Source organism: Hakea prostrata, chromosome 3, assembly GCF_041222555.1.
Source record: "Hakea prostrata isolate BN-2017 chromosome 3, UWA_Hpros_2, whole genome shotgun sequence".
Lineage (NCBI taxonomy): Eukaryota > Viridiplantae > Streptophyta > Magnoliopsida > Proteales > Proteaceae > Hakea > Hakea prostrata.
Window position 1 is genome coordinate 38,243,496 of NC_142602.1, and position 27,994 is coordinate 38,271,489.

The following is a 27,994-nucleotide window of genomic DNA, read 5'->3' on the forward strand; positions in this document are numbered from 1 at the left end:
GGGAGGATATTTATATAGTGATGGGTAAGGAGAAAGAAAGTATGGAAACAGAAAAAAAAAAAATAATAATGATAGGAGGATATTGATCAAAGTGGAGGAAAAAAAGGACGATTAAACGTGACGAGAAGAGGAATTGTGATGTCTGTAACCCATGTTCTAGGCCAGTCTTTAAGATACTTGTAATGCAAAATCAGCCATCGGTTTAGCTATCCTTGGGGTTAGGGTTTTTGATGTAACCCAGGTTGGAACCCCCCCAAAATTGGGGCCCCACAATCCAGACCCAAAAGCTTCCTAAAGCTTGCTGTTGCTGAACTACGCTAGGGGCACTTTGGTTGTTTTTTGGCCCATTTAGGGCTGAATATGGTACTTATTTTACTTCCCATGATCCTAGGGTCAGGGATATACTTTTTTATTTTATTTTGTTTTATTGTGGTCAGTCAATTGTGAGTTATTTAAGAGTTTTAGATGAAGTTAGTTGGTTATGATAAGGTCGTTAGTTGATTGGGATAAGGATCCTTATCTTAAGGGACTTTATTTCTTAGAGTTGGTTTTATTCTGATATCAGTAACTGAGTTCTTATTTAGTATGTATTTGTTAACTTGAAGTCCACGTTTAGAAGTAGTTGAATCCCTATTAGTTAGGGAGTCCTTAGTTAAGTTAGTTTGGGTTTTGAAGGCTATAAATAGCCTAGTCGATGGTTGTAATTTTCAGATTGATTTGGTGAATAAAGTTATGATTTGAAGAATGGACTTGAGAGAAGTTGTGGGATCTCAAGATGGGTGATCGGCAGCTGGGTTTCAGATAGTTTTATGCAATTTTTTCTTTCCTCTTCTTTGCCTTCAAGCATTCAAGCATTCAAGCACAGTCCAACAAGCTGTTACAGTTTACAAGTAAGTACATAAGTGTCTCCACCCCTCTCGGCCTTTCCCACCTCCCCTAAGCCATTCCACCCTTACCCCAGCCCCTACCCAGCTTCTGCACTTAACAGTAGCACCATACCCTCACCCCTCAAGCCCTAATAACCCCTTCCCTTGCTTTTCCAGTCTGTAGGGACCTCTCCCACCCTATTCGGTTCTCAGTTTTGTTAGTAAATAGGGAACTAGAGCAGAACTCAGAAGTTCCTGTGCTTAGTTGAAAGGTCCCAGATCCTGAAACCCTAAAATTCTGCTTCCATTCAGGCCTTAGTGCTGGTTCCTACGTAAGAAGATCCTGGATAACTAAACCGGAACCTGGGTTACATCAGTTTTATCTATATCCAAGATGGATTGGTTTTGGTTGAAGAAAATGGGAAATTTTAGGTTAACCAATTTGGATGGCTGGGGAAGATTGGTTGTTGGTTATGAGGGGATTAAGGAAAGCTATGGTTTTAACAAACCTAATTGGGAAATGGTTTTGGGAAACTCCTGGTCTTAACAAAATAGGATGTTGGTTGATTAGGGTTTCACCCAACTAAGATGGGATACTTTTGGCAAGATTAGGTATTTACAAACTCTTAAGTGGGATGGTGGATTGTGGTGTAAAGGGTTTTGGGATATCTTGTTACACCCTATGTAAGATGGGATGGGAGTAGCAAGCTTGCAGTTGGGGGAAAGTGGCAATCTTGGGGATTCTCGAATTCTTGATTTTCATTCTTCTCTTGATCTTTCTTTCTTGCTTTCTTCTTCCGTCTTTTCTTTCTTTTCTTGTTTTCTTTTCTTTTCTTTGCTTTTTCTCTTTTCTTTTCTTTTGCTTTTCCCAAGCTGCTGCAGGATGATAGGCCCCTAATAACCAAGGTGTACAAAGGTAGAAATAAGCAGGGGAAGACAGCAGTAGCAGCAGCTGGTGCAGGGGAGAATACAACAACACTCGCAACAAGGGAAAGGGAGAGGACAAATGGCAATCCCTTATTGGACAGCAACCACCACTCTGCTATGGGCAGAGGAGCAGAAACGACAATCCAGGTGGCAGAGGAACATTGGTTAGGGGCATAACAGTTTGTTAGAGTTGGTTACGGAAGGGCAGAAGAGATGGGGAAGATATAAGGAGGATAGAGAGGGATGAAGGGGGGGGGGGGAGAAAAGATAGCAAGCTGTGCTTGTGGGAGAGGGAAGACCTCTGGGGAATGGCCTAGCCTTTGAGGTGTTCTATTTTATCTGAGTTTCATTAATAGTTCTTTATTTTAGAAGTAATTATCAGTTGTAGAATCAGTCTGTTTTTATTCAGCAACATCCATACAAGAATGCTAATGAAATCGACTGTTACTTGAACATTATTCTACTGAGTATATTGAACTGAGTTCATAGCTTCAGATATTAGAGCTGATGTGTTTGTAGCAGTAAGAAGTTCATGGGGATTCATTCAGGGTCCTATCATCTGGTATCAGAGCAGTTCGATTCCAAGGATGGAACCGATGGAATTACCTCTGTTTTCAGGCGAAGAGGATGTGCAAAGATGGCTATTCCAGGTCTTCTTGTTTTGCTGGGAACACCACTTTGTTGATGACCAACGATTGGGTATAGCTCTCCAGCATCTGGAAGGGGTCGCATTGGATTGGGTATACGCAAGGTTTTGGCAGAAGTTGGATTGGGAAGTTTCAGAGAACCCTTGCAGACTGCGTTCGGCGATGGCCACACGATGGAGGTGAGTGTAACTTTGGAAAACAACCGGGAAGGAGTTATCAGTGCTAATACAGTGGTGAAAATGGGAGACTAGGCAAAAACGATTGAAAGACCGCCAAGTGAAATTGCCGGAAACGATCAATTGATCACCACAGTGGTTCCATGTCAACCTTGGAGAAGAGAGAAGAAGAGAATGAGAGAAATTGTTGTCGAAACCCACCGGATTAATTCAGCAACGAGGGATTGCGTCGCTCGATCACCGGTTTGCAAGAAGGCGAGGGATCGAAAGACCGCCAGAGACCATCGCTAGAAACCAGCAGGTGAGGTGTTGTTCGCAGGAAAGGAAGAAGAAATTGAGGTGTTGTTCAAAGGAAAGGAAGAAGAAATTGAGAGTTAGGGTTTTTAGAGTTGGTTCGGTTCACCTCAAATCGGTTCGTGGGTTTGGACCAAACCCTATGGGCCAAATCTTATGTTATTCGGCCACATTCATGTATGCTTCGTCTCAAACATATGGCCCAAACAAACCCAATATAAAGACTGGGCCGCTAGACCCCCAAAGAAACCCCCTTGGGTTAAGCCCACTCCATTGAACCCAGCCCATTTTATTTCATTAACCCAATACCCAACTCATATTCCTTCATCCACACTTTTAAGTCCTTAGGCCTAATCCATTTAAAGGACCCACCTTGGGCCCAACCTATTTCATTAAACCCAAGCCCATCCTATTGCATTAACCCAACATCCTTAGCCCATGATTTTAAGTGGTTAGGCTTCATCGATTTCAAAGCACCACTATGGACATGGTCCATTCCATTAATCCCAAGCCCAACCCATTTATTTTATTCCATACCGAGCCAAACTCTTTCAACCCATGGGTTTAAATATTTGGACCCCACCCATTTCAAACATCTAATATGGACCTAGCCCAATTTGTTACACCAAAACCCATTGCCTTTCATTACCATTAAAATCAACAAATCAAACCCAAACCAGCCTGAACCAAGCACTTACTGAACCGAACCAGAAATTCATTGTCTTCACCCTCAGGAAATCAAAACGAAAAGGGAGGCGGATTCAACCCCTGAAAATCATGATGGAGAGGGAGAAGGTGACATAGGAGCTGCGGCGATGGAGGTACGACCTAACCAACAGGGGAAAACATTGACTTCTACCTCCCTCTTAGTAATGGCAGCGTTGCACCTCCTCATCTCCCATCTACTTGTCTCTGGTCTTTGGTATAGTGCTCGAGAAGGACCGAAGAGCTGCATCTCTGCATTTTCCTTGGCAGCGGCGGTGGAGAAGGCTTCGCATCGAAAGCTGCACACCAATGGTCATTTGCATCCTTCAAATGAACTGTGTGCACAACATGCTAATTTGGAATATTTCCTGAAAACTCCTGCCTCCATTTTCCCCATCTTTTTCAGGGCTGAGTTCTATTGGGAGTATGGGTCTTCTAACGAAGCTTCGAGCATTTCTTCAAGTACTTGAAGTAGCTATAGGGATCACATGTTATCGATTCATCCTCTTCACAGCTGGCTATGAAGCTTTGAATGCTGCCACCCACGAGATAGCTGCCGAGACGAGATCATCTTCCAATCTAGGGCCTGGTAATAAGGAAGGAATACTGCTCTTCGGTGGTCATTTATTTTTCTTTTCTGGGGCTCTATCCTATAAGTGGCTGTTTCCAAGATGTGCCTTGGTAATTCATCATGGCGTGGATCAACTAAAGAAGCCCCTACATTCGGGAATTCCACAGATATGAAATATTCCAGCTCATGGTTAATCTTTATACCGAGAGGTTTATTCAGTTTCTCAGATTACTCAACGACAGGGCAGATATGTTAACAAATATAGAAATTTTGAAGGTAACAGGTTGGGTAGTTGAGTACTAGGATAATATGATTGGGCTTGGTGTTGATGAGTCTTTAGCTCAAGTTTGTTATGAGAGTGGTGCAATAGATCCTCTAATGAATTCATATGTTGAGAGAATGCAAGTTACAACATGGAAATGGTACCTAAATATCTTGGAAGCTGATAAGGTACAACCACCAAAGAAAACAGAAGATGGGAAACTATATACTCCAGCTGCTGTTGATTTATTTAGGATCTTGGGAGAGCAAGTGCAAATTGTTCGTGATAATAGCACTGATGTCATACTGTATCGAATTGCTCTAGCTCTTATCCAGGTAATGATTGAATTTCAAGCTGCTGAACTAGCGTGGTTATGTGGCAAGTATGTGGAGATCAAGTTTCAAATTTTCCCTCACCTTGAGGACAAGGTGAAACTTAAGGGGGAAGTGTTGATAGGCCCCTAATAACCAAAGGTGTACAAAGGTAGAAATAAGCAGGGGAAGACAGCAGTAGCAGCAGCTGGTGTAGGGGAGAATACAGCAACACTCGCAACAAGGGAAAGGGAGAGGTCAAATGGCAATCCCTTATTGGACAGCAACCACCACTCTGCTATGGGCAGAGGAGCAGAAACGACAGTCCAGGTGGCAGAGGAACATTGGGTTGGAGCATAACAGTTTGTTAGAGTTGGTTACGGAAGGGCAGAAGAGAGGGGGAAGATATAAGGAGGATAGAGAGGGATGAAGGGGGGGGGGGAGAAAAGATAGCAAGCTGTGCTTGTGGGAGAGGGAAGACCTCTGGGGAATGGCCTAGCCTTTGGGGTGTTCTATTTTATCTGAGTTTCATTAGTAGTTCCTTATTTTAGAAGTAATTATCAGTTGTAGAATCAGTCTGTTTTTATTCAGCAACATCCATACAGGAATGCTAATGAAATCGACTGTCACTTGAACATTATTCTACTGAGTATATTGAACTGAGTTCATAGCTTCAGATATTAGTGCTGATGTGTTTGTAGCAGTAAGAAGTTCATGGGGATTCATTCAGGGTCCTATCACAGGATCAGAAGGAAGAGGGGGAAGGCTGGGAAAGGGTTGCCATAAGGGTTAGAAGAGGGGGACGGGTCTGGGCTTGCTGCCGCAAGGGTAAGGGGGGATGGGTGGGAGGTTGCAGCCACATGGTACCGAAGAGGGGGTGGGGCTTGTGCAAGGTTTAGGGGTATGAGGGTAGGGGAGGGGCTTTGGTTTCACTTACTTGGGAATGAGTGGGCTGCTAAGGACTGCTACCTTCGTTGCTGCTGAAGAGAAGGTTGTCAAGTTGTTTTAGGCTCTTGAGGTTGAAGAAACTTGTAGACAAATTGTAGAAACTCACACTCAGCCTTTGGATCCTCCTTGGAACCCACGACTCCAGTTCCTTCAATGCTCAATTTGATTAGTCTAGTCTAATCATTACATGAGGGGGTGGCCCTCTTTTATAGCCAATTACAAAGAAGGAAAGACACTTAAACTTAAAAACTAATTGACCAACAAACTTGGACTCTAATTGGGGATCCAATTTGGATTAGAAATCCCTTAATAACTCACAACTAATTAACAACTCCATAACTAACAACTAAAAAGAGGGGTTTCTTAAGGACTACAAAAATTAACAAATAAAATAACATTTTATCTAGAACGAATATAATTTCTAACTAGGACTCCCAATTGGACTAAAATTCTTTAATAACCTGACCGTGACATTATTAACTAAAAAGAAGGAAAATAGATCTTGACTTTGACTTCTGACAATACACAGTCTAACTGGACTCATGATACCCGAAGGAGGGGGTGTAAAAATGACCAAAGTACCCCTTAGGGCATTCAGCTAGCCCTGGCCACCACATGTCAAGGGGACTGTTTTGGACCCAAATTCCGGGCCTTTTTGGGCTTGCTGACCCTAGTTACATCAGCTCTTCCCTTCTTCAAATCATTCATCCTTGATGAATGTTTTGTCTTTGCTTGTCTTGGTTCTTCAATACTCTAAATCTTTGATAGGAGCTTCTTGTAACTTCCTTGGTGGGACCACTAAGAGTGGGTGGCCTGCGCTGGCATTCTTTTATTTGGTCTTGAGAGCTTGCCTCTTGGCTTCTTTTATAAGGTTAAGAGGTAGGAATTTTTTTTCTGACCCTTGTGTTTGAATGTGCACTTGTTCTCTTTGCTGGTGATGGTGACATTATTGTCAAAGAGCCAAAGTCTGCCAAGGATATGTCAGAGAGCTTCACAGAACCACATCACACCATATCTCTTCAAAATATGTAGACTTACTGATACTAGACATCAGGTGCTGACTTCAATTTGGCACTGTTGAGAATGGAGTTCTTGTATGGTTGGGGGTGCTTTCTAGTCTTGAGCCTTGTCCTTCTGACAAAATTTTCTGAGACAACAAAATGTAGAATTGAAGGCATATATAAGAAAGAAAAGCCCAATGGTCAGGCCCATCAAAGGCCTAAGAATATGACCCAAAACAGCCAGTGGCTTTCATGGGCTAGGACGGTTTTAGTGGGTTAAAGTTAGCCCACATATTTTGATCTTCAAGAGCTAGACCAATGTAGTATTGTATTTGATTGATCAAAACAGTAACCAAATAGAATATTTCACGGGGAATAAATTTCAGATTTGATAGATTTAAGATGAAATATATTCAAGATGTGAAAGAGGGCTGAAAAACTAGAGTGGTATTAAAAAGAAAATAGCATAAAAATACAGGCTGAGTAGTTCCTCAAAACAGGGGTCAAATTATAAACTAAATTAGGAATTAGGCTGAAGTGTAGATCACTAGAGTAGATTTGTCAATGATGAAGAAATTGAAGGAACAATATGAGGGAATTCAGAGAACAATAAGATCACAAAGTAACACCTGGGCTTCACACCGCAAGGTGGACCGATTTGATCGGACACCAACCTATCTTGATCAAAGACAAGGTTTTTCCAAAGAGAAGAATAGATAAAAAACAATTTTAATTTCAAATGATGAGTGTGTGTTCCACCCTCTCATATAAGTCTCTTTATATAACATCTAAAGAGACTTAAACATTAAATGTAACATCCAAGTATCCAACCACTAGCTACTAACACATACCGATTAATGACTCAACTACTACCTAACTTTTGACAAAAGAAAACTCCATAGACAATGAGTCTTCTTATTTTCAAAACTTAGCCCCTTTTATTGACTTTTCAAAAACTAGACTTGGGCATAGGTCTAGCTCATGAAGATCAAAATGTGTGGGCTGACTTTAACCTACTAAAACAGTTTTAGCCCATGAAAGCCATGCGCAGTTTTGGGCTATATCCTTAAGCCTTAGATGGACCTGACCTATTGGGCTTTTCTTTTTTATGTATGCCTTCAATTTTGCATAAACTCTCCTTGGCTTGAAAACATTTGTCTCCGACGAATGGGTGAATGACATATAACGCTTGTATAGATCGGGATGGAGTTTCTTGAAATTGTCGGCATTAATCCAAGTCCTATCATGTTGTGGACGATTCTTCCCTTTGATGAAGAAAACATGGTATCCAGTGCCATGACGAGTGGTTTTGTAAGAGTCATCCACAACCTCCTCGATGTCGTCATCTATTGCTGGCTTGAGTTGGGGTATCATTAACATTTGTTTGGTGTCTCCGTCATTAGAGTGATGTCCTACATAAAGATGTAAGTCAACCAACTTGAAGACATTGCTTATGTTCATTTCTTCTGGTATCTTGTCCAACTGTCTTTTGAGTTTACTAGGCTTTGTAGGGTTGAGGCAATAAGTTGATAGGTATGGTAACACTGATCCGGGTACTAAATCAATGACATGTTGAATATCGCGCATAAGAGGTAGCTCATTAGGAACCACCTCAGAAAAACCTACAAGTAACTCTTTGATAAGTGAAGGGAATGTCACCTCAGGTTAAGGTGTAACTTCGCTCATAAGAAAAGCCAATACTAGCCCTGTATCATGGCTAGTGTGAATGAACTCCTTGTGTTCAAGCTTAACCTTTGGAGATCACCAACATACCTATTGAATGTAGGTTGTTCTCTAGTGAATTAACTCCGTAGGTGCTCTTCGAGGGTTGGTTGCACAACTAGAATCCTTTGGGGCTCTCTCCTTATATTTCTTCGAGTGGGAAAGTTGGCTATAGAGTGAGCTACCTGGGATTCTTCACCAAGTGGGGGATATGGAGCATGAGTAGAAGCAACAACTTTGGCTCCTATTGCTGAGAGCCTCTCTTCCACTTGCTTTTGGTTTGCAGTGATCTAGTTGCTTAGTTGTTGGAACATTTTCATCATTGCTACCATATGACCAGTTGGACTAGATGATCCAAAATTTTCACTCCTTGTCATGGCTCTGATACCAAATAATGTAGTACTACTATATTTGATTGATGAAAACAATAGCCAAATATGATCTTTCACAAGGAATAAATTTCAGATTTGATAGACTTAAGATGAAACAAAATTCAGATGTGAAAGAGGGCTGAAAACAAGAGTGGTATTACAGAGATAATAGCATAACAATATGGGCTGAATAGATCCTCAAAACAGGGGCAAAATTATAAACTAAATTGGAAATTTGGCTGGAGTGTAGATCACTAGAGTAGATTTGTGAGTGATGAAGAAATTGAAGGAACAATATGAGGGAATTGAGAGAACAATAAGAGCACAAAGTAACACATAGGCTTCACACCGGAAGTCGTTTGGATCGGACACCAACTTGCCTTGATCAAAGACAAGGTTTCTCCAAAGAGAAGTATAGATAACAAAACAATTTTGATTTGAAATGATGAGTGTGTTTTCCAGCCTCTTACATAAGTCTCTTTATATCGCATTCTAAAAGGGACATAACATTAAATGTAACATCCAACCACTAGCTAACACCTAACTATTAATGACTCAACTACTACCTAATTCTTGACAAAGGAATACTCCTTTGACAATGAGTTTTTCTTTTCAAAGTTCAGCCCCTTTTATTGACTTTTCAAGAACTAGACTTGGGCTTAAGTCTAGCCCATAAAGATCAAAATATGTGGGTTGACTTTAACATACTAAAATAGTCCTAGCCCATAAAAGCCATAGGCTGTTTTGGGTCGTATCCTTAAGCCTTTGATGGGCCTAACCAAGGTAAAAATTTCGATCGAAATGAACATTTCAACCATGGAAAAGGTCGAATACTTTCTTCCAGATTCTTGAAAACTCAATTTTGAGCCTCAAATGCACTCAAATTGATTTGGATTTTTGCATACTAGCTATTTTAAGCATAATAAACACTATAAAACTACTAGTTTACTAAAAAACTACTGAAAATGTAACATCCAAAATTCCAAGTATATAGTACATTACTACATTAGTACATGAATTAAAGAAGAAGCTGGAATGTTATTACTTACAAGTCTATTCTATTCAAGCCTCAAGGTCTCCCTCTTCCGTCTGCACCCCATAGAAATGACAATATAACTCCCATGATGTTTGCCCCCGCCCCATATAGTTTTGGACATAGTCAAGAACTGCACCTCTGTATGTGGCCTCATCCACATGCATAGGATTCCCTAACGGTGGGAAGTTGTGAATCTCCAAAGGAACTGGTGGTGGTGGGCTTTGTGGCTGTGGAATAGTGTGGAAGATCTGCTCAACAAATGAAAGAGCACCCTACCCCTGGCTCTCAAGAGAAGGATAAGGATACTGATAAGGTTGCAGTGGCTGACTTCGATAATCAACAGTGGGAGGGACACCATAAGCTCCATAGGCCGCTCCATAACCATAAGGCTCCAGTCGTGGCTGACTGGCTTGACCCTGAATCTGATAGCCAGGAGGGACACCATATGGTCCTTATGGACCATAACTATAAGTCGACTCGGTAGAACCAATACTCTCCACAGCAGTATCATATGAGGACTCTGCAGGCCTATGCCATCCGGATCCTCTGGAGGTGGAGGAGTCTCTAGCATCATCAATGCTCATCGATCTCATAGATCCCACCAAACTCTCGGCATCGGATGGACGGTAGGACCCATATGATGGCGTGTCCTTTGTGCTCCAGCCGTGCTGTCTCCTCTTCCTCAAAAATGTAGAGGAAACATTTTTGCCTCGAGATGCAGCTCCAGTATGGTCTGAATCCTGTGACGCGTGGGTGAACGGACTCTCTCCTGTGAATCTCGGTGGTCGTCCCCCCCTTGACTCTCATGTATTGGTGGTGGTGGTGGTGGTGGTCTGTCCCTAGGATCAGCTGAATCCTGATCACGAGGTCCCACACCCTCCTCATCCCCTCCATCATCATCATCACTGTCATCATCACCACCATCGTTGTCATCGCCGGAGGCCTGAGTCACCTCATCCTCAGTGTCGGACTAGAAAATCAAATCCTCACTCTGGGTGGATGCACTAGGGTGTGGCACAAAGGGACGGGTGGGCTCTGCATGTGGCCTCCCCTCCTGGGCCATGAAGTCCCCCACATCAGCCCCCATCTCCTCTCGCAATCCGACTATTGGGAAGACCTCCATCCTCATCCAAGCAATCCGTCTCCACTATCCCCGTCCGAGTCAACCTCTCGGGTTATCATCATCATCCATCTCAAATATGTCGGCCAACTCGATATTGGTGCTCTCTCTATCCATCCCCTGTCTAATATGATCCTCTCTCAGTCTCATATTATAGTGTAGGTAGACAAGGTCCTCTAGACGCTTAACACCCAATCGGTTGCGCCTCTTCGAGTGAATGAGGCTGAAGGTGCTCCAATTTCGCTCACAACCAGGTGGCGAACATGTTTGGGAGAGCACTTTGCTTGCAATCCTACTCAAGTTGTGTGAATCACGTCCAAATTGCAACCACCATTCAGCTGCAACAAACATAGACTCCAAGTCATTTTAATACTTAAATAACTAAATTAAAGATAGAATATGATAATTAAATGTATAATGAAATAAATGAATGAACTTATCCGCAGGGGCGGTTTCCCGTCCCGATATGGCCACAGCACGACCGAAGGTCCCAATGGCATCCCTAAAAGCCTTTATTTAATATATAAAGAGAAAAAACAATAACTAGTTACTAGGTTAAGGACTTAGTATAATACTACGAATTGTGAATATCAAATGATTCAAATCACTATCTCACCTCTATAAGGATGATTGCTTGTTTAGCTGCTTCCGGTTCGAACTTCTCCACTACAGTTTGGACAGCATCCATCAAATCTTGCCTCATCCTAAGATTGTCCTTGTAATGGTACTTGGGATTTAAATAGTATGCTGTGTAAGAAAAAGTATGTCATAAAAGGGAATAGTTAATGTTTAATAGTGTGATAACATAATGAAAATTAAATTAAATACTAGACTTAAGTACTTAACAACTTAACAACTCACCAGCCTTATGCAGTGGATGCTGCAACATAGACTCCCATCTATCGTTGATGATTTGAAGGACTTTCTTGTTGCCGCGTGGGTGGACCTGAGCAACTTGCTGCTTCATCCTATCTATTGCAGCAAATATGTGTGCTAGAGTAGGTTCTCTTTACTGATCTACCATCCTCAACACATTCACCAAAGGCTCAAGCATCTTCACCACTATCCTCACATTGTGCCAGAAAGTCTCATCAAGGATAGTCAACTGAGCTCTCCTTCCTCCCACTGATGAAGAACCCTCCTAGTTAAACCACTCCTCTGATGCAAACATACTCCTAAGGCCAGTCTTCCTACTCCCAAAGCTCTGCAGTGCTATCCAATTAGTAGCAAATCTGGTTATGCCTGGCCTCACTAACTCACCCTGACACTTGTCCCTCATCATCCTTAATGCATAGGTGTGGTTATATATGAAGGTGCTAACATGTCGAGCTTGGTCCACGGTATTCTTCACAAGCTTGACCTTTCCAATCTCCTTCAACATTAAGTCAATGCAGTGAGCAGCACAAGGAGTCCAAAAGAGCCTATATTTGTCCATCCATCAAGGCATCAAGCCATCAATACAAAGTTATAAAGTGTACATGTATGTGTAATGTAAATATATGTATTTACAAATGAAAATTAATACTATATGTTTAGACTTTAGATACCTGGAGTTCTCTTGCATCTTCAACCTAGCTTTCTTGTAGTTGGAGCCATTATCAGTCACAATTTGAACTACATTTTCCACTCCAACCTCCTCCACTTGCTTCATTAATTTGTAAATGTATTTTGCATCCTTCTTCTCACCGGATGCATCTATTGACTTGAGGAACACTGTCCTCCCATCACAATTCAACATGAAATTGATGATGGACTGTCTAGTGGGACCAGTCCAACCATCAGCCATCAGAGTCACTCCATAATGATTCCATATGGGCTTTAATCCCTTAATGTACTCATTTATGTCCTCTTTATGCTTAGGCAAATACACATTATATATCTCATATGGAGTGGGGCCCTATACACCACTCCCAGCCCTGCCTATCTGCTCAATCATATCTCTGTAGTAGGGCCCTTGGGCTGTATGTGCTGGAACACTATGGTACTGCGCCCATTTGGAGAAAGCCATCCATCCCCACTTTCTCCTTCACACTCCCCCATAAGTGCTTCAACTTTCTCTGTTTATGCTCAGGCCTCGCAAATAGGGCCGGATCATTGCGAAGAATCTTAAGATCCGGATCTGTAGGATGTGCTGAGGAAGCTCGACCCCTTGTAGGGGCCCGTGGGATAGGAGCCTCCTGCCTCACACTCTGAGACCTCCTCATAGGGACTTAGGAGCCACCTATGCCTCCTATACCCTCGGCTCTCAGAGGACCCACAACCCGCACCCCTCTGTTGCCTCCCCGATGTCATCAATCCTCTGTTGCTCCCTACTCATCATCATCACCCTCAGCTGATCGGCCTCCTGGATCGGGTCATTGTCTCCTGGCTCATCCCTACCATAACCCTCAAAATCTGGAAGGCCATCTAAGCAGGCATCCTCGAACTCATCCCTCTGTGTTCTCTTCTCTTTCCTCTTTTGCTTTGTACCACTAATATATGAGGCCATTGCCTTCTTGACCTCTACAGGCACCTTTGGGCACCCTGTTACATCCCTGTTGCCACCAGCTAGATGCACCTTCAATCTAGTGGCCCCACCTCCTCCTATTTGTTTCTTACAGTAATTACACTCACTCTTCCTCTTATCAGCTGTCAGTGGCCTCCCATGATCCCAAGCTATGTCTGGTATATTTAAAATAGAGTGCATGATACAAGAAACACACACTAAGTATCTTGAAAAGCTCCACAATATGCTCCAAAAATGACATACATGCTTCTAATAATAACCTCCTATTTTTAAATATAAAAAAAATATATGTATAACTATATAAGTATTTTTTAATATATAAATAATTTTAAAATATATAAAATACACACTAACTATCTTAAAAATATCCACAACATGCTCAAAAAATTGCATACATGCTTCCACTAACTAAGAAGACCACCTCCCTAAGAAGCTTGTAAAGGTAGTCAGCATCTTTGATCTTATCTGAGGCATCCACTGACTTAAGGAAGGCTGTCTTTCCATTGCAGCTTGCCATGAAATTAATGATGGACTGTCTAGTAGGACTAGTTCATCCATCAACCATCACAAGAACACCAGATGTACTCCACTTTTCCTTTAATGAACCAATGTATTCATCCACCTCTTGTTTTACGTTGGGTAAATATTTATTCATTACTTCCCAAGCACTTGGGCCTTTAACCCCTACACCTGCCCTAGCAACTGCATTGATCATCCCCTGATAGTATGGTGTTTTGGCTACATTGGCTGCAATGTTGTTGAAGAGCATGAATTTGCTGATTGCCAACCTAGTGTCCTCCTCCCTGCTGCCTTCTCTACCTCCAACAAACATATATGGAATGCTTCTTTCATAGATGTCTTGTTGGTTGAAGAGGGAGGGGTCTTGGTCAAATGTGGAATCATAATGTCTAGTCTTCCTCCTCCTCCTTTCGGTCCTCTCAGTCTCAGTTCCCTGAAAACCATGTCTAGGTGGCATGGATGCCCCTGACCCTGAACCACCTGCTCCCGTTGTCTGTTCATATTGCCTCACACTCTCAGCATGTACAGACTGTCTACTAGCTTCCATTGCAGCCTTCATCTGTCTCCATTCGGCTCGTGACTCAACACCCATAACCCTCTTCCTCTCTTCATCGTCGCTCGACTCCTCATCAACATCAAGAATAGGTCTAGATAGCACTATATCCTCAAATTCCCTTTGTTTTTGTGCCATCTCGTCCTTTCTTTGTTTCCCTCCCCTTAAAGTTGCTGCAATTGCTTTTTGCACTTCATAAGGAAAATTGGAACACTTGGAAACATCTTTGTAACCACCAGCCAAATGTTGCTTTAATCTGGTTGAACCACTAGAATTCAAAGTCTTGAGGCAATACTTGCATCGGGATTTCTTCTTGTTAGCAGTTAGTGGATCCCCATGTTGCCAAGCAATGTCCTGAGTCCCACTACCAGTGCCACCACTCCCATTAGTTGCCATTTAAGATACTTAGTGCCACCACTCCCATTAGTTGCCATTTAAGATTCAAATGTTCCACACTGAAAGTCTGAAATACATACATGAATGTTCCCAAATAATCATTAGAATAATTTTTAGATACATAAAAAATGTAAAAACAATTTATAAAACAACAAAACACACACTTTGTTTTTAGATAACATATATACAGTGCTCAAACAAACATGTTTGTATTTTTAAAATAAACTACATAATATGAGCATCATTTAAAAAAAAAAAAAGATAAATTTTTAATTACATTATTTTTTTATAATTATTTTATGTAAAAATAATTTATAAAACAACAAAACACACACTTTGTTCTAAAATAACACATATATACAATGCTCTATAAGACATATTTTTATTTTTAAAATAAACTACATAATATAAGAATCATTTAAAAAAAAAAAAGATAAATTTTTAATAAAATATTATTTTTTATAATTATTTTATTTAATTATTTAAATAAAAAAATAAAAATAAATATATTAAGCAGGATAATCAAAATATTAATACATGAGATTGTAGCCCTCTAAATATAGTTTAACATAAATAATAATCACATTCATATCATAAGTATTTATTTATAATCTTTAATTTTAATTTTTTAGATAATATATTTTTTAAATACGAAAATTCAAAAAAAAAAAAAATTAATAACAGAAAATTAAATTTTTTTTGTATGAAAGTGTAGATCAAAGCTTGATCATCAACATATATTTATACCACACTCATACAACCATTGTAAAACTTTGTATTTGAAAAAAATTCAAATTTGGGGAAAATCTTACATTTCTTGAAGAACACTTGAAATTGGCTTGAATCACTTTAAAAATGCTTGAATTTGTTGTTGTAGATGAGTAGATGGTGTTCCTATGTTGAATCCCCAACAAATTTCGGCCAAAAATCGAGTTTTCCGGCCAATTTTGGGCTTCCAACGAGATAGAGAGGAGAGAGAGAGGCGAGATATGCCTCTCTCGAGCGAGACAAGGGCTTTTTTTTAAAGCCCCTAAGGCAGCCAAAAAGTGGCCGTTGGCAAGATTTCGCCAATATCTTGGAAACATTAGGATCCTGCTCTAGGATCGGGTCCCAATGGCGTAGATAATCAGATGGTGCTGGTTCTGCTGGAGGAGTGACCCTCTTGACTTTATGATCTGCTAAACATGCCATAAATGCACCCTTTCCCCTTGATCTAGATGGTCCAACCTCAAATTGAGATGCTCTAGCCCTAGAGAGACCAGCTCCTATAGTTCTAGCTTTGGTCCTCTCTTGCTTTTGATGGTGTGATGCCTTGCTCTCTACCATCGCCCGCCTCAACTCCCTCTCCTCTAGCTCTCTGTGCACATTAATGGGATCAACATCCTCATCAGAATCTAAATCAACCCTTTGTGTTGAAGGTCCCCATTGCCTCATCTAATCCTCTGTCCACTCTCCTCTTTTCCTCTTTCTTCTTCCCCTTCCATCTCTCTATCTCCCTAAGTACATTCACTTCATCCGGATGGGCCTTCATGTATGTGGCCATGTCCTTTGAACTCATGGTGATGTGTGTCTTGAACCTATTGATGCCACTTGAATTTAACTTCTTACTGTAGAAATTACATTGTGTTTTATTCCTATTTCCATCAGTCACCACACAATACTGTCATGCGGGGTCAACCCTCACTCTTACTGCCTGTCTTTATGGCTGTCCCTACTATTCCCCTTGTGAACCACCTCTTCTCTGACTCCCACTAGCAAACATGATAACTATTGCATCTAAAAAGATTGTATAAGTCACTAAACAACACCAAAATAATTTTCTCTAGAAAAAGAAACAATCATACCTAGCTAGCAAATTTTCCCTTGCCACATATTTTATTTTAAATATAAAATGAATTTTTAAAGTATTTTGGCAAGAAAATAGGCTGCCCATACCAAAACCGGTACATAGTTATTCCATAATTTTCTAAAATTTTCAAAACCTTTTTCCTATTTTCCCGTAATTATTTATATTTTTTATAAATATTTTGATAATTTTTGAAAAACAAAATAAGTATTTATTAGGTGGAAAAATATTTGAACTTCGTGAGACCGTAGATTGGCCCGTAGTGTTCCCAATATATTAATTCAATCTCCATTCAAGACATATATCATGTAAATTTGTTGCATTTTTAGTGTAGGAAAATACAAATTTTTATGCTTGAAAATAAATAAATAATTTACTTTAAGAAGAAAAATTCTAGCATGTCGACTTTGTAGATCGACCCATGTTGTTCAACTTACTTTAAATTCATTCCCATCCAACATTATTATAGCATTCATTTTTGTGAAGAGTAAGTTTGGAGGATAGTGGTTGCCTCTGAGACGAAGTTCTCCAAGAATCGAGCAAAATGCCACTTGATTGATGCATTGCATGAAATTGCCGGCATGAAACAGGCAAGGACCACCCTTAGATGTCGAAGATTTGGTGGAAAAATAGCAAGAATTAAGAAAATCTAGGAGTGAGATGCTTTTAAGAGGAAAACCAAACTTTCGCTGAAATGAAGTGAAAGTTCTGTTTGAACTCACCTATATAGGTGATATTTTAGTGAAATATTGCCAAGAAAATGAACCACTCACAATATATTGATTGTGTCGCTAACCAATCAAAAATAAAATCCTATACTAATCTAGCTAGCTGAAAGTTTAGGGTCGAACCATGGGGAACTAAAAGGCTAAGTTACTAAGATTGAAATCAACAAAACCAAATTCAAATCAAATCTATTAATTAATGCAAAAACTTTAACTATGAATACGTGAAGATCTTTGCGATTTCGAATCCCCGATGCTTTTTCACTAACCGATATAACTCTACACTTCAAAGCAAATTAAGGATGGTCTTCCTAGATATGCCCTTTTTTTGCAAGACTATCGTCCTTCGCCGAAGCTTGGCACGCTTAGTTTGCTGAGCTATGGAACATCTTTGACCAGACTCAAACACAATCAACTAGAAGATATAGAACATTCATATTAATGAAATAAGCAGTGGTTCATCTACATCCCAAAGAAAATGAACTAGCTACTCATTATCACAAAGTTTCATAAGACAAATAAAGATGAAACATAGAGAGAGAGAGAGGGAGAGAGAGAGAGAGAGAGAGAGAGAGAGAGAGAGATGTGGTCTTGTTGAAGTATATACACTTTGGTTATTCACGTGAACAGTAAAAAATATGTTTTTACTGTTCACGATATTGTTCACGTGACAGTAAAATCTGTGTTACTGTTCACGTGAACAATAATGCTAGTGATGCTACCGTACTTTCTATTTCTGATGTAGGAGTCTTGCTACATAAGTTTGGGAGTTTTTAGAAAGCATAGTTTCTATTTTGGTATTAGTTTCTATTTTCAAAACTTTCTATTTTAGGAGCTAGGAAGTTAGTAAAGCTGTAATTTTTTGTTTCCTTTTTCTAGAGGACAATTAGTTGTCTCTCAATTTGTATTAGATTCATTAGAAGCTATAAATAAAAGGGCTCTGTGATTTTAGACGCTTAAACAAGAATCAGGGCTCTATGATTCTAGACGCTTAAGCAAGAATCACAAGCCTCTTCTACTAGTTCTTCATCTCTCTTCTCTTCTTCTTCTTCTCTCTTTTCTTTGTTAAAGTTTAGCTGCTGTTTTGATTATTTAATGCTTGTTTTCTAACATGGCATCAGAGCAAGTTTAATCAACCTTGGGACTGTTTTCTCTCTCTTGGCTGCCCAATTTTTTTCCCTTTTTCTTATCTAGGGTAGCCCCAACCTTCGCTGCAGTAATTGTGAATGGCTGTCCTTCTCTTTGACTTTTGAAGCACCAAGTATCTATGTATTAATACTACAAAAAGGCCCTTAGCTTTCTGGGGATATGTCTACCTCTTTGATTCAACTGAGGCTGCTACTACCCTATTTTTTTGTGCAAATCTGAAGTTCAATCTGCACTATACTGATGTCTTAGGATTCCTCTTGATTCTTGCAAAGATATGTCCATAATTCGGATTGCAACACCTAAGTATTGTCTTCTATTGTTTGTGCTATAAGTTTAGTTGCAAGTCGTATACTAGTACCCCTGTTTCATTGAATTTCTCTCTTCTGAAAAATTCTGGTGCTACCGTCTTGCTTTACTACTTCTTCCGTTGTTTATTTCAGAATCAAGTTTAGCTTTCTTTTTATCTAATACTTTTACAAAGACCTAGAGGACTACGTTTCCTTCATATCGAGATCTGTTAGAGTTTCAAATCTAGCAGAAGTATGCTGCTATGGTTCGAGATCTGATATTATCTGCTACTGCAACAACTGTTATTGCACTTCTTCTGAGTGGATTGCTGCAGCAACTACTGCAATTCTGAGATTCCAAGCTGGTTCAATAGTTTTCTCCTGCCCTATTTGAGGGTTAGTGGTGGTTCAGAAAATTTCCCCCCCCCCTTGGTGAACAAGACTTTGTCCAGTGAGACAATTTACTATTGCTTGATCAGCTTTATTAGTGAATAATACACTGCTTTGTGGCTGCTACTTTTCCTTCTTGGGTTTCTTTTGTGCTCATACTTTAAGATGCTTGTCACTGGTCATCATTAATTATCCACGTGTAATGCTACACGTGAGGGGGAGAATGGTATCTTATTCTATATCTACTCAAGATGTACTGATGGATATTATTTGTGAAGATCTTTGTCCTCAACTTATGGCATTCTACAACAATATCATTACCTACCTTTACCTGTATTGTCCTTTACCTAACTACTTGGTCCGTAGTAACCCATACTACCTTACCTACTTGGTCCGCAATAACCTATATTGTCTTTTGCCTTGCCTACTTGGTCTGCAGTAACCCATATTGTCTTTTACCTTACCTACTTCATCCGCAGTAACCCATACTGTATTTTACCTACCTACTTGGTCCGTAGTAACCCATACTACCTTACCTACTGGTCTGCAGTAACCCATACTGTCTTTTACCTTACCTTACTTGGTCTGCAGTAACCCATATTGTCTTTTACCTAACCTACTTGGTTTACAATAACTCATACTATCATTTAACTTTCTACTTGGTCCGTAGTATCCCATACTACCTTACCAACTTAGTCCACAGTAATCAATATTGTCTTTTACCTACCCATACTTTACCTGTTACTTGCCTTCTTATGAAGCATTTATATGGACATTGGAGTTGCAATTTTGAAGATTTAGTGTGGATATTTCTCCCTACTACCAGCATTATGTGGATAATGCCTTTTGCCTACCTATTACTTGCGTTCTTGTGAAGCATTTATATGGACTTTGGAGTTATAATTTTGAAGATTTAGTGTGTTTATTTCTCCCTACTACCGACATTATATGGATATTGTCTTTGATCTTGCTATACTTATGGACTTTGTTCGTCTTCAACATAGTTGATTGTTCTCAATATTGGATGGTTCTATTGACATGAAGAATTAAAGTTTTTTTTTTAAGTTGGTGTTGATTATCTCCTAGGTGAAGTTTTCTTAGTGTTTATTGACACCTGCCATTGCTACACGATTCAAGATTGGTGCTACTTTACAAGTTTATTCTTATTGTGCAAGCTGAGTTTTCTTTGTGTACACTCCATCTTGAGGAGGAGTGTTGAAGTATGTACACTTGGGCTATTTACTGTTCACGACACTATTCACGTGAACAGTGAAAAATCTGTTTTTACCGTTCATGATATTGTTCACGTGACAGTAAAATCTGTGTTACTATTCACGTGGACAGTATAATGCTAGTGATGCTACTACCGTACTTTCTATTTCTGGTGTAGGAGTCTTGCTACATAAGTTTGGGAGTTTTTATAAAGCATAGTTTCTATTTTGGTATTATTTTCTATTTTCAGAACTTTCTATTTTAGGAGCTAGGAAGTTACTAAAGCTGTAATTTTTTGTTTCCTTTTTCTAGAGGACAATTAGTTGTCTCTCAATTTGTATGAGATTCATTAGAAGCTATAAATAAAAGGGCTCTGTGATTCTAGACGCTTAAGCAAGAATCAGGGCTCTATGATTCTAGACGCTTAAGCAAGAATCACAAGCCTCTTCTACTAGTTCTTCATCTCTCTTCTCTTCTTCTTCTCTCTTTTCTTTGTTCAAGTTCAGCTGTTGTTTTGATTATTTAATGCTTGTTTTCTAACAGTCTTCTTCTTAAGCAACGAGAGAGATGAGAGCCAAGATCCGTGTTCGCCGTCTTCTCCTCTTCTCTGTGGCTGGCTTCTCCTTTTTGTATCCCGCACACAATGAATTCCCTCTCTTTACCCTTCAATTTGAGCTTTATTCGCTCGGATTTTGGAAAAACTCAAAAATAGAAAGTTACAGATATTTTCGATATCATTCCATAGCATCTTGAATCACCGCAATCCGAGCTCATACGAGAGATATGCCCAAAATACTGAAGGTGGGTCTGTTACACGATTTTCAGATTTATTACCAATTTTGTTCCTTAGACCTCCACCTGTTTTCAATTTGGCTAAGAGATGCTCTCTTGGGCAGCAAGATTGAATCCCATGATTTAAAATCCACCAATATCTAATATATGTGCCAACTTTACTCCACATGATCTCTAATAACCAAAATCACCTTATTCCTGAAAAATACACAAAAATACTCAAAGTAGCTCTCTTTTAATTAAATAAGTATGAGAAATTAAATCAAATAAATAATGATAAATGCATGCTTATCAGATATATCGCCCTTGTTTCAAAACAAGAAATGTCGGTTTCGTTGTATAGTTTCGTGTCACTACTTGGCAATACATTGAAATATTGCCATGTTTTGGCAATTTTTCATACTAGGCTCCCAAGTCACCTTAAAATTTTAGATTTTGCCCCCCCCCCCCATTTTTTAAATCTAAGTTTACCTTAAATTTTAGTTTGGATCCTGGTTTTAAGTGTCGTCCCTACCTTTGACATCGTTTAGACTCCAGGCATTATCAAAGGGTAGAGAATAATTCTTTTTTGATATATGTGTAAATGTAATGACTCTATTTTGATAAATGGGTAACATCACAGATGTTATACCATTTGGCCTTTGCTGGCAAATTATTAGGAAAGGAACACATAGGAATCCTAAGAGGGTGGGGTAAGGGGAAGAGATATGTTCTAGGCTGGCTTACTCTTTCCCCACCTTGATGATGGCCCGACTTTGTAGTAGGTTCAATTTGTGGGCACACCAAAATAGGCTGTTTTCCTTCTTTACTCAAGTTCCATATCTATTATCGTAACGATGGAATAAATTTCGATTGAAACATGCAAAATTTCGACAGAAATGCGTGCACAAAAACTCAAATCAAAGCGAAATGCCAATATTTCATATCGTTACCAAGTTTGACCGAAATTTTGTAGGGTTCGATTGAAATTTTCTCAGGTTTCAACACTGCAACTTGTTTTTCCTTAGTTTTTGTTGATTTCTATCCTATTCTCACCTGATTTCCAAAGTTCCTTTGCCTTTAAACACCTCTTTTGCCCCTCTTTTTTTTTCTTGCCTTCAAACTCTTCTTAAGCCACAATAGTTGTACCCAACAGTTCCAAACTTCCCCCTTCTTCTTTTTTTTTGTTCATGACTTAAATGATCTTGTATTGTTTTCAAATTAATATATGTCTAATCTATGACTATGATCTCTTATTTTGTGTTGTTAAACTTAGTTTTTGATTAATTGCTACTATTTTGAAAGCTATTTTCTAAATTATGCATACATGAAATATGGGCTTGAAATTATTATACGTGAGACACTATCTCTCAATCTAGTTGGTCATTGTATTTTGTTGATTTGTTGTAATGTAGCCATTCTATCAAAGAATTCATGTATGCTAATGATTCTATGCCTGTATGTGATATAGTCGGAACCAATCATTATTAGTATATTTGAATGATAATTTTTTCAGTGGTTTTTTTTTTTTTTGGGCAAAATACTAGTTCCATTATGTAAACCTACATCATGTTTGAAATTCCTATTCCATTTGAGATTATGCTTTGCATTCTCGGTTGATAGTTTTCTAATGGTTCTGTAGTTAAACTTTTTTTTTCTTCCTTTTTTTCTTTCTTTCTTTCTAAACTACTCTCCGTAAATTTTACTGTTGACATATTTAGAGATGGGGACTTGTACACCGTGAACAAAGCTAGGGTTTGACACTTAGACCATCAAACCACTTGGAAGGGAGGGGGGGGGGGCGAATAGGTTACTACTAGTGGTTTAGTCCAATTTTTTCAAGTAATGTTTGATTTTTTTTGAAATTTTTAAGGTTGAAGTTAGCTTCCATAATTTGGTTTAAATAATATTTTATTTCATAATAGTTTTTAGTTCAATCAAATAGTTAAAAACTTCAAGTTATATGAAACAAAGACGTTTAAATCCCCATTTAACTATCTGAGAGGTTAAAAATAATTTATTTTAATTTTCCTGAGTTAAACATTTTTGCATCCCCATTTAACCATTTAAGACATTAAGAAATATTATATAGATTACAATATTATTTCAACCAAATTATACAAGTTAACCATCATTATTATTTTTTTCAACTTTTTGTTAAAATTTGATTATTATTTTTTTGGTAATATTTACTTTGGTAAGTTAAATAAAGAAATCAAAAGGGTATAAGGGCATTTCGGTTATAAAAATGGCTAAACTAGTGGAAACCGTTTGGTCATTAGTGATGTCTCCTAAGGTCATCTTTTTTGGATATTAAGTGGAGGCAAATGCAAAATATCATTTTTTTGGGATTGTAAGTGACTTGGGCCAAACTTTAGGGGGTCCAAAAGAAGTTTCCCTTAAAATTTTATGTATTAGAAACAAGGAAAGGTGAGAAAGGGCTGAAGTTATAATTATCCAAAGATAGCTATATATAGATAAAAATAAATAAACTGAACTTTCTACTCCCTTCATTGCAAATTGTTTGCCATAGTTGATGAATGACAATATTTGCTTACCAATACAGTCTACATTATAGGAATTGAGGTCCTCTCTAGGTTCTTGTCCCTCACAACTCTTCCAATGATGTAGTTTGGCTGCCTAAGAATAACGTCAGGTGTAGGGCTTCCTCCTTACACCAACACTATCAGTTGTAGGTCAAGCATAGGGACCTTGCACACCAGCACAGCTGAAATCGTTGGCTTATGTGTAGGTTATTTTGATTTCCAATTAGCCAATAATTTATTGTATTTAAGTCTTATTTGAAGTTATAGTTCTACTAGGACAGCTAAAGTTACTGTTCATGTGAATAATAACCGTGAATGGTAACTCTAGTTTCTAATTTCATATTCCCAAGAATCTCAAATATCAAATTCAGATCTACAACAATACAACAATCTTTATGATCAAAACTGTCCCAAACTGGGATTATCCCTATATTTCCTATTCACCCAAGTTCTCTCACAGTTCGATTGCTATCTAATCTCTATAACCCACGTTCTTGTGTACCCTTACCAAGTACCCTAAAATCTTAAAACCCTTACTTTCTGAATTGAAAATTTGGAAGACTGGCCCCTAGTTGATCCTTTTCAATATGGGGATACATCACCAAACCTCTTATAGGTGGACCCCAACTCAAGGTGGATGTTCAGGAAGGCGAAGGACGATCATTTTGGCCCTTCCTGTCTGTCTTTGGAAGGAGCTGGTACTAACAGGGAGTTGGAGAGGAGTCGGACTCACAATATAGATTTTAAAGGAAACTCACTTGGAAGGTGATTTCATCTTCAACTTGATGTTGGGATTGAGTTAAGAAAATTGATACAACATTGGGTTCCACCCCCTGTGGATGTCGCAACCACTTTAAATTCAACCTAGGCCACTGAATATGAAAAAAAAGTGGAAATGAAATGCAGTGACTACTGTTGGAGTCAGTTTTTTGTACAGTAAATGAACCAATGGAGAGGCAGTGATGTAAGTATGCCCAAATCCCTAAATCCTAGAATCTGGGTTAAATCAGGCAGTTTGGAAGAAAAAATATTCTTTATTTCTTTCCTATTTGATATATGATAGGACCATTCAGTGGCCCTGATGCCACATGGGTATGCTTCTCTGGTATAGGTATAGGATGATGTGCTTCAGTGGGGTCCCAGGTTTGAGTCCCCAACTAGTCAAGTGTTACGCAGGTTAGGGGGACTGTTTCACGTAAGCAGGATTTTCCTTTGGACCTGAACCATAAACCTGGGCAGTTTCAAGGGGTTCCTCATTGGAAAAAAACCTTATCTACTCTTTTACTCAGAATTTATGTTATAAACCAAATGGGTTTGAACGTAACAAACACGAGGTTCTGCATTGATTTCTCATTCTGGTTTTGAAAATCTTTTTCCTTACCTAGATCCCGTTCTTCCTTTTTGCAGTGACTCCAAATCATTGAGTTGATTTACTTTGCTATTATAACTTCATTAAACGCCCTGTTTGTTCTTCATTTTTAACTTGAATTATGGTTTTGTTGTGCTGTTGTGATTCACCTTCAATTGAAAGCAAGTAATGTCGAACCTTGTTTGAATTTCCAATACGTTTGATTGGCTACCCTTTGAGAAGAAGTCTCTTAGAAGAATTTTTGCCTGTTTATTGTTTCTTCCTTTGATTTTCTGTAGCTTAATTTTATAATCTTTTGCTGCTGTCTAGAGAATGAAGGAGATGCGGGAAATGAAAATAAGCAGGAGGGATGAATGAAATACGGAGTATCATACACTGTACAATCTCAATGGCGAATTTGTTTCCACGTTGTTTCAGAAGTGACTAAATCAATCTCTTTAGTAAGTGATTCAGTCAAATGTACTATAGATCTGGAGCGCTGAAATCCAAACCTTGTGTGTCTAAATGTTGAAGTTTTTGAGAAATTTTCAGCATCACCCCCTTGAGGTTTCCCCAAAAATTAATGCCACCCTGAGGCATCCAATTTACCAGTCAGACCCTATCTTTAGAAATCAGTTAAATGCTGATGTAATCAAGTTAAATTTATTATTATTTTTTTTAAATGTCCCTAAATGGAAAAACCTCATTTTCATCACCAAACCCCTTGCATGCACCAGTCACCACCCATTTCCGGTCCACACCAGCTAACTGACACAAAAAAGCTGAGTGTGTTTGCTCCATTGTATTATTGCATCTTAGAACTTTCTAATTTTGTACGAGTGCGGTGGTTTGGATTCCAAGAGTAATTTATCCTGAATCTACCAAGTGGCTGTAAGTTGCCCTGAAAATCTATTGGGTTATTAAAATTATGGTAAGGTTTTGATAGAGAAGCTTTTATCTAACACCTTTGACTATGGAGGATTGCAGTTTTGATGCTCAAACAAGGTGTATTTGGTTATAAAAGTGATAATTTGTCCTTAAATTGATATTTTCTATAGTATAAGGGAGGCAAATGCAAAGTCTTAGTTTTTTTTGACTAAAAATGACATAAACCAAACTTCAGGGGTGCAAATGAAATTTGTTAAAAAAAAAGAATAAGGACAAATTGATCATAGAAACGATAATTTGTCTTTAAATTGATTTTTTTTTATAGTACAGGGGGAGGCATATGCAAAATCTCAATTTTTTTGGACTAAAAATGACATAGACCAAACCTCAGGGTCCATATGAAAATAACTCATATTATTTTAGGGTTTGCAATGCTGAGATTTGGTAGCAAACCATGTGCAGGTCTTTCAATTGAGGTCAGAAAAAATATAAACAGGAGAAATTCCTTTTTCTAATCTTTCTTTCTTCGAAATTAGGGTTCTCAAAATCAAAATTTGACTTCTTCTCACTAGGATTCTTGTGTGGATGCCATTTCATGGCAAGTCTCCAGTAAGCTTTCTTCAGGTCATCTTCTGTTGCATTCCGGTCTACCTGCAAAATCTTGGTTGTAATACCAGCCCATCTCTCCGTCTCCTTATGATTTTCATCACTGAATACAGAGAAAGAAAATGAAACCATCAATGAATACAAAGAAAGAGAATAAAACCCATGTGGTATGCCAAATCTTACCGAGTCTTACTGACTCATTTGTATTCATACCAAATCACTGGAATTTCACTGGTGTTCATACCAAATCGCTTCTGGCACAGTCCAAGTACGTCACTATAAACCTCTGTAGATCCTGGACAGGAACCGTTCCATTCTCAGTGCTCGGAAGCTTGGGAAAAGCATCTTCTGTGGTCGAAAGATTGAATTTCAGTGGCATATCAACATAAAGCTTGGGATCGTAATTCAAATGATCAAATGAAAGGAGCATTTGATTGTAAACGTTCAAGAAAGGTGATCAGTCGAATGGTAGGTTTAGCTGGACCTGAATCGGAGATGTTGCAAGAAAGTGAAGCTTCTGAAACAGTATTCATGGCTACCCCAAAGTTATCCAGAATATCAATTAGATCCCCTATTACTAATATCATTACACAGTGGGGATAAAATTGGAAACCTATACATAAAATCTAAGTGAAGACGGTTTTAATAATAGGGGGTGAGGGTGGCCTAAATTTTAGGGGATACTTCAGGGGGTGCGCTGAAAATTTCCCTTAGTTTTTAAAAAATGAAGGGAATTAGGTTGCCATGATTTGACTCGTCATTTCCCAAGCATAATGGTTGTATAGGAGAAACTTGAAAAGTAGTGGCATTGTAGGCATTATTTATGATGGAATTTAATTCAGACTTCTATGAATCTACAGAAAACAGTTTTTGTGATAGGGTACTCCCAAAAAATTATGTCAACATAACTATGGATAATTTGGGGGGTTAACACACAGGAAGTGGTAAATGATATCTTGATTCGAGGATCATGTGTTCTATGACCAAAATTCTTTTTCTTTAAGCTGTAAAGGCTATATTGTATATGCCATTGCTTCCATTTGGTGAAGCCGCTACTCTTTTTTGAATGAAACTGAGATGATAGTCCTCGAATTCGGTTGAATAGGTGTTCTGCAAAAGTGAATATTCAGAACGACTATATTTGTAAAGCAGAAGTTGGGCTCTGCTTACTGCAGAAACAATGTCTACTTCTGTTGAAAATCTCTGCTCAATTATCTTCCTCTAAATAATTAGGAGAAATTTCATTTGATGCAATAGAGCGTGGCCTTATTGTTATCATGGTAATGCGGATCTCT

The 27,994-nt window shown here is 38.8% G+C and overlaps 1 protein-coding gene across 7 annotated transcripts in view; it reads left to right on the top strand.

Annotated features, from left to right (window-relative positions):
- The window catches only part of DSPTP1 (dual specificity protein phosphatase 1), a 76,494-nt gene extending 49,355 nt beyond the window's left edge, over positions 1 to 27,139 (top strand). For all 7 annotated transcript variants that reach the window (XM_089150365.1, XM_089150366.1, XM_089150369.1 and 4 more), the window contains one exon: positions 25,536 to 27,139. In XM_089150365.1, the coding sequence (XP_089006491.1) occupies positions 25,536 to 25,579 (44 nt within the window). In that variant the 3' untranslated portion in view covers positions 25,580 to 27,139. The remainder of the gene's footprint in view (positions 1 to 25,535) is intronic.
- Positions 27,140 to 27,994: the final 855 nt, after the last annotated feature.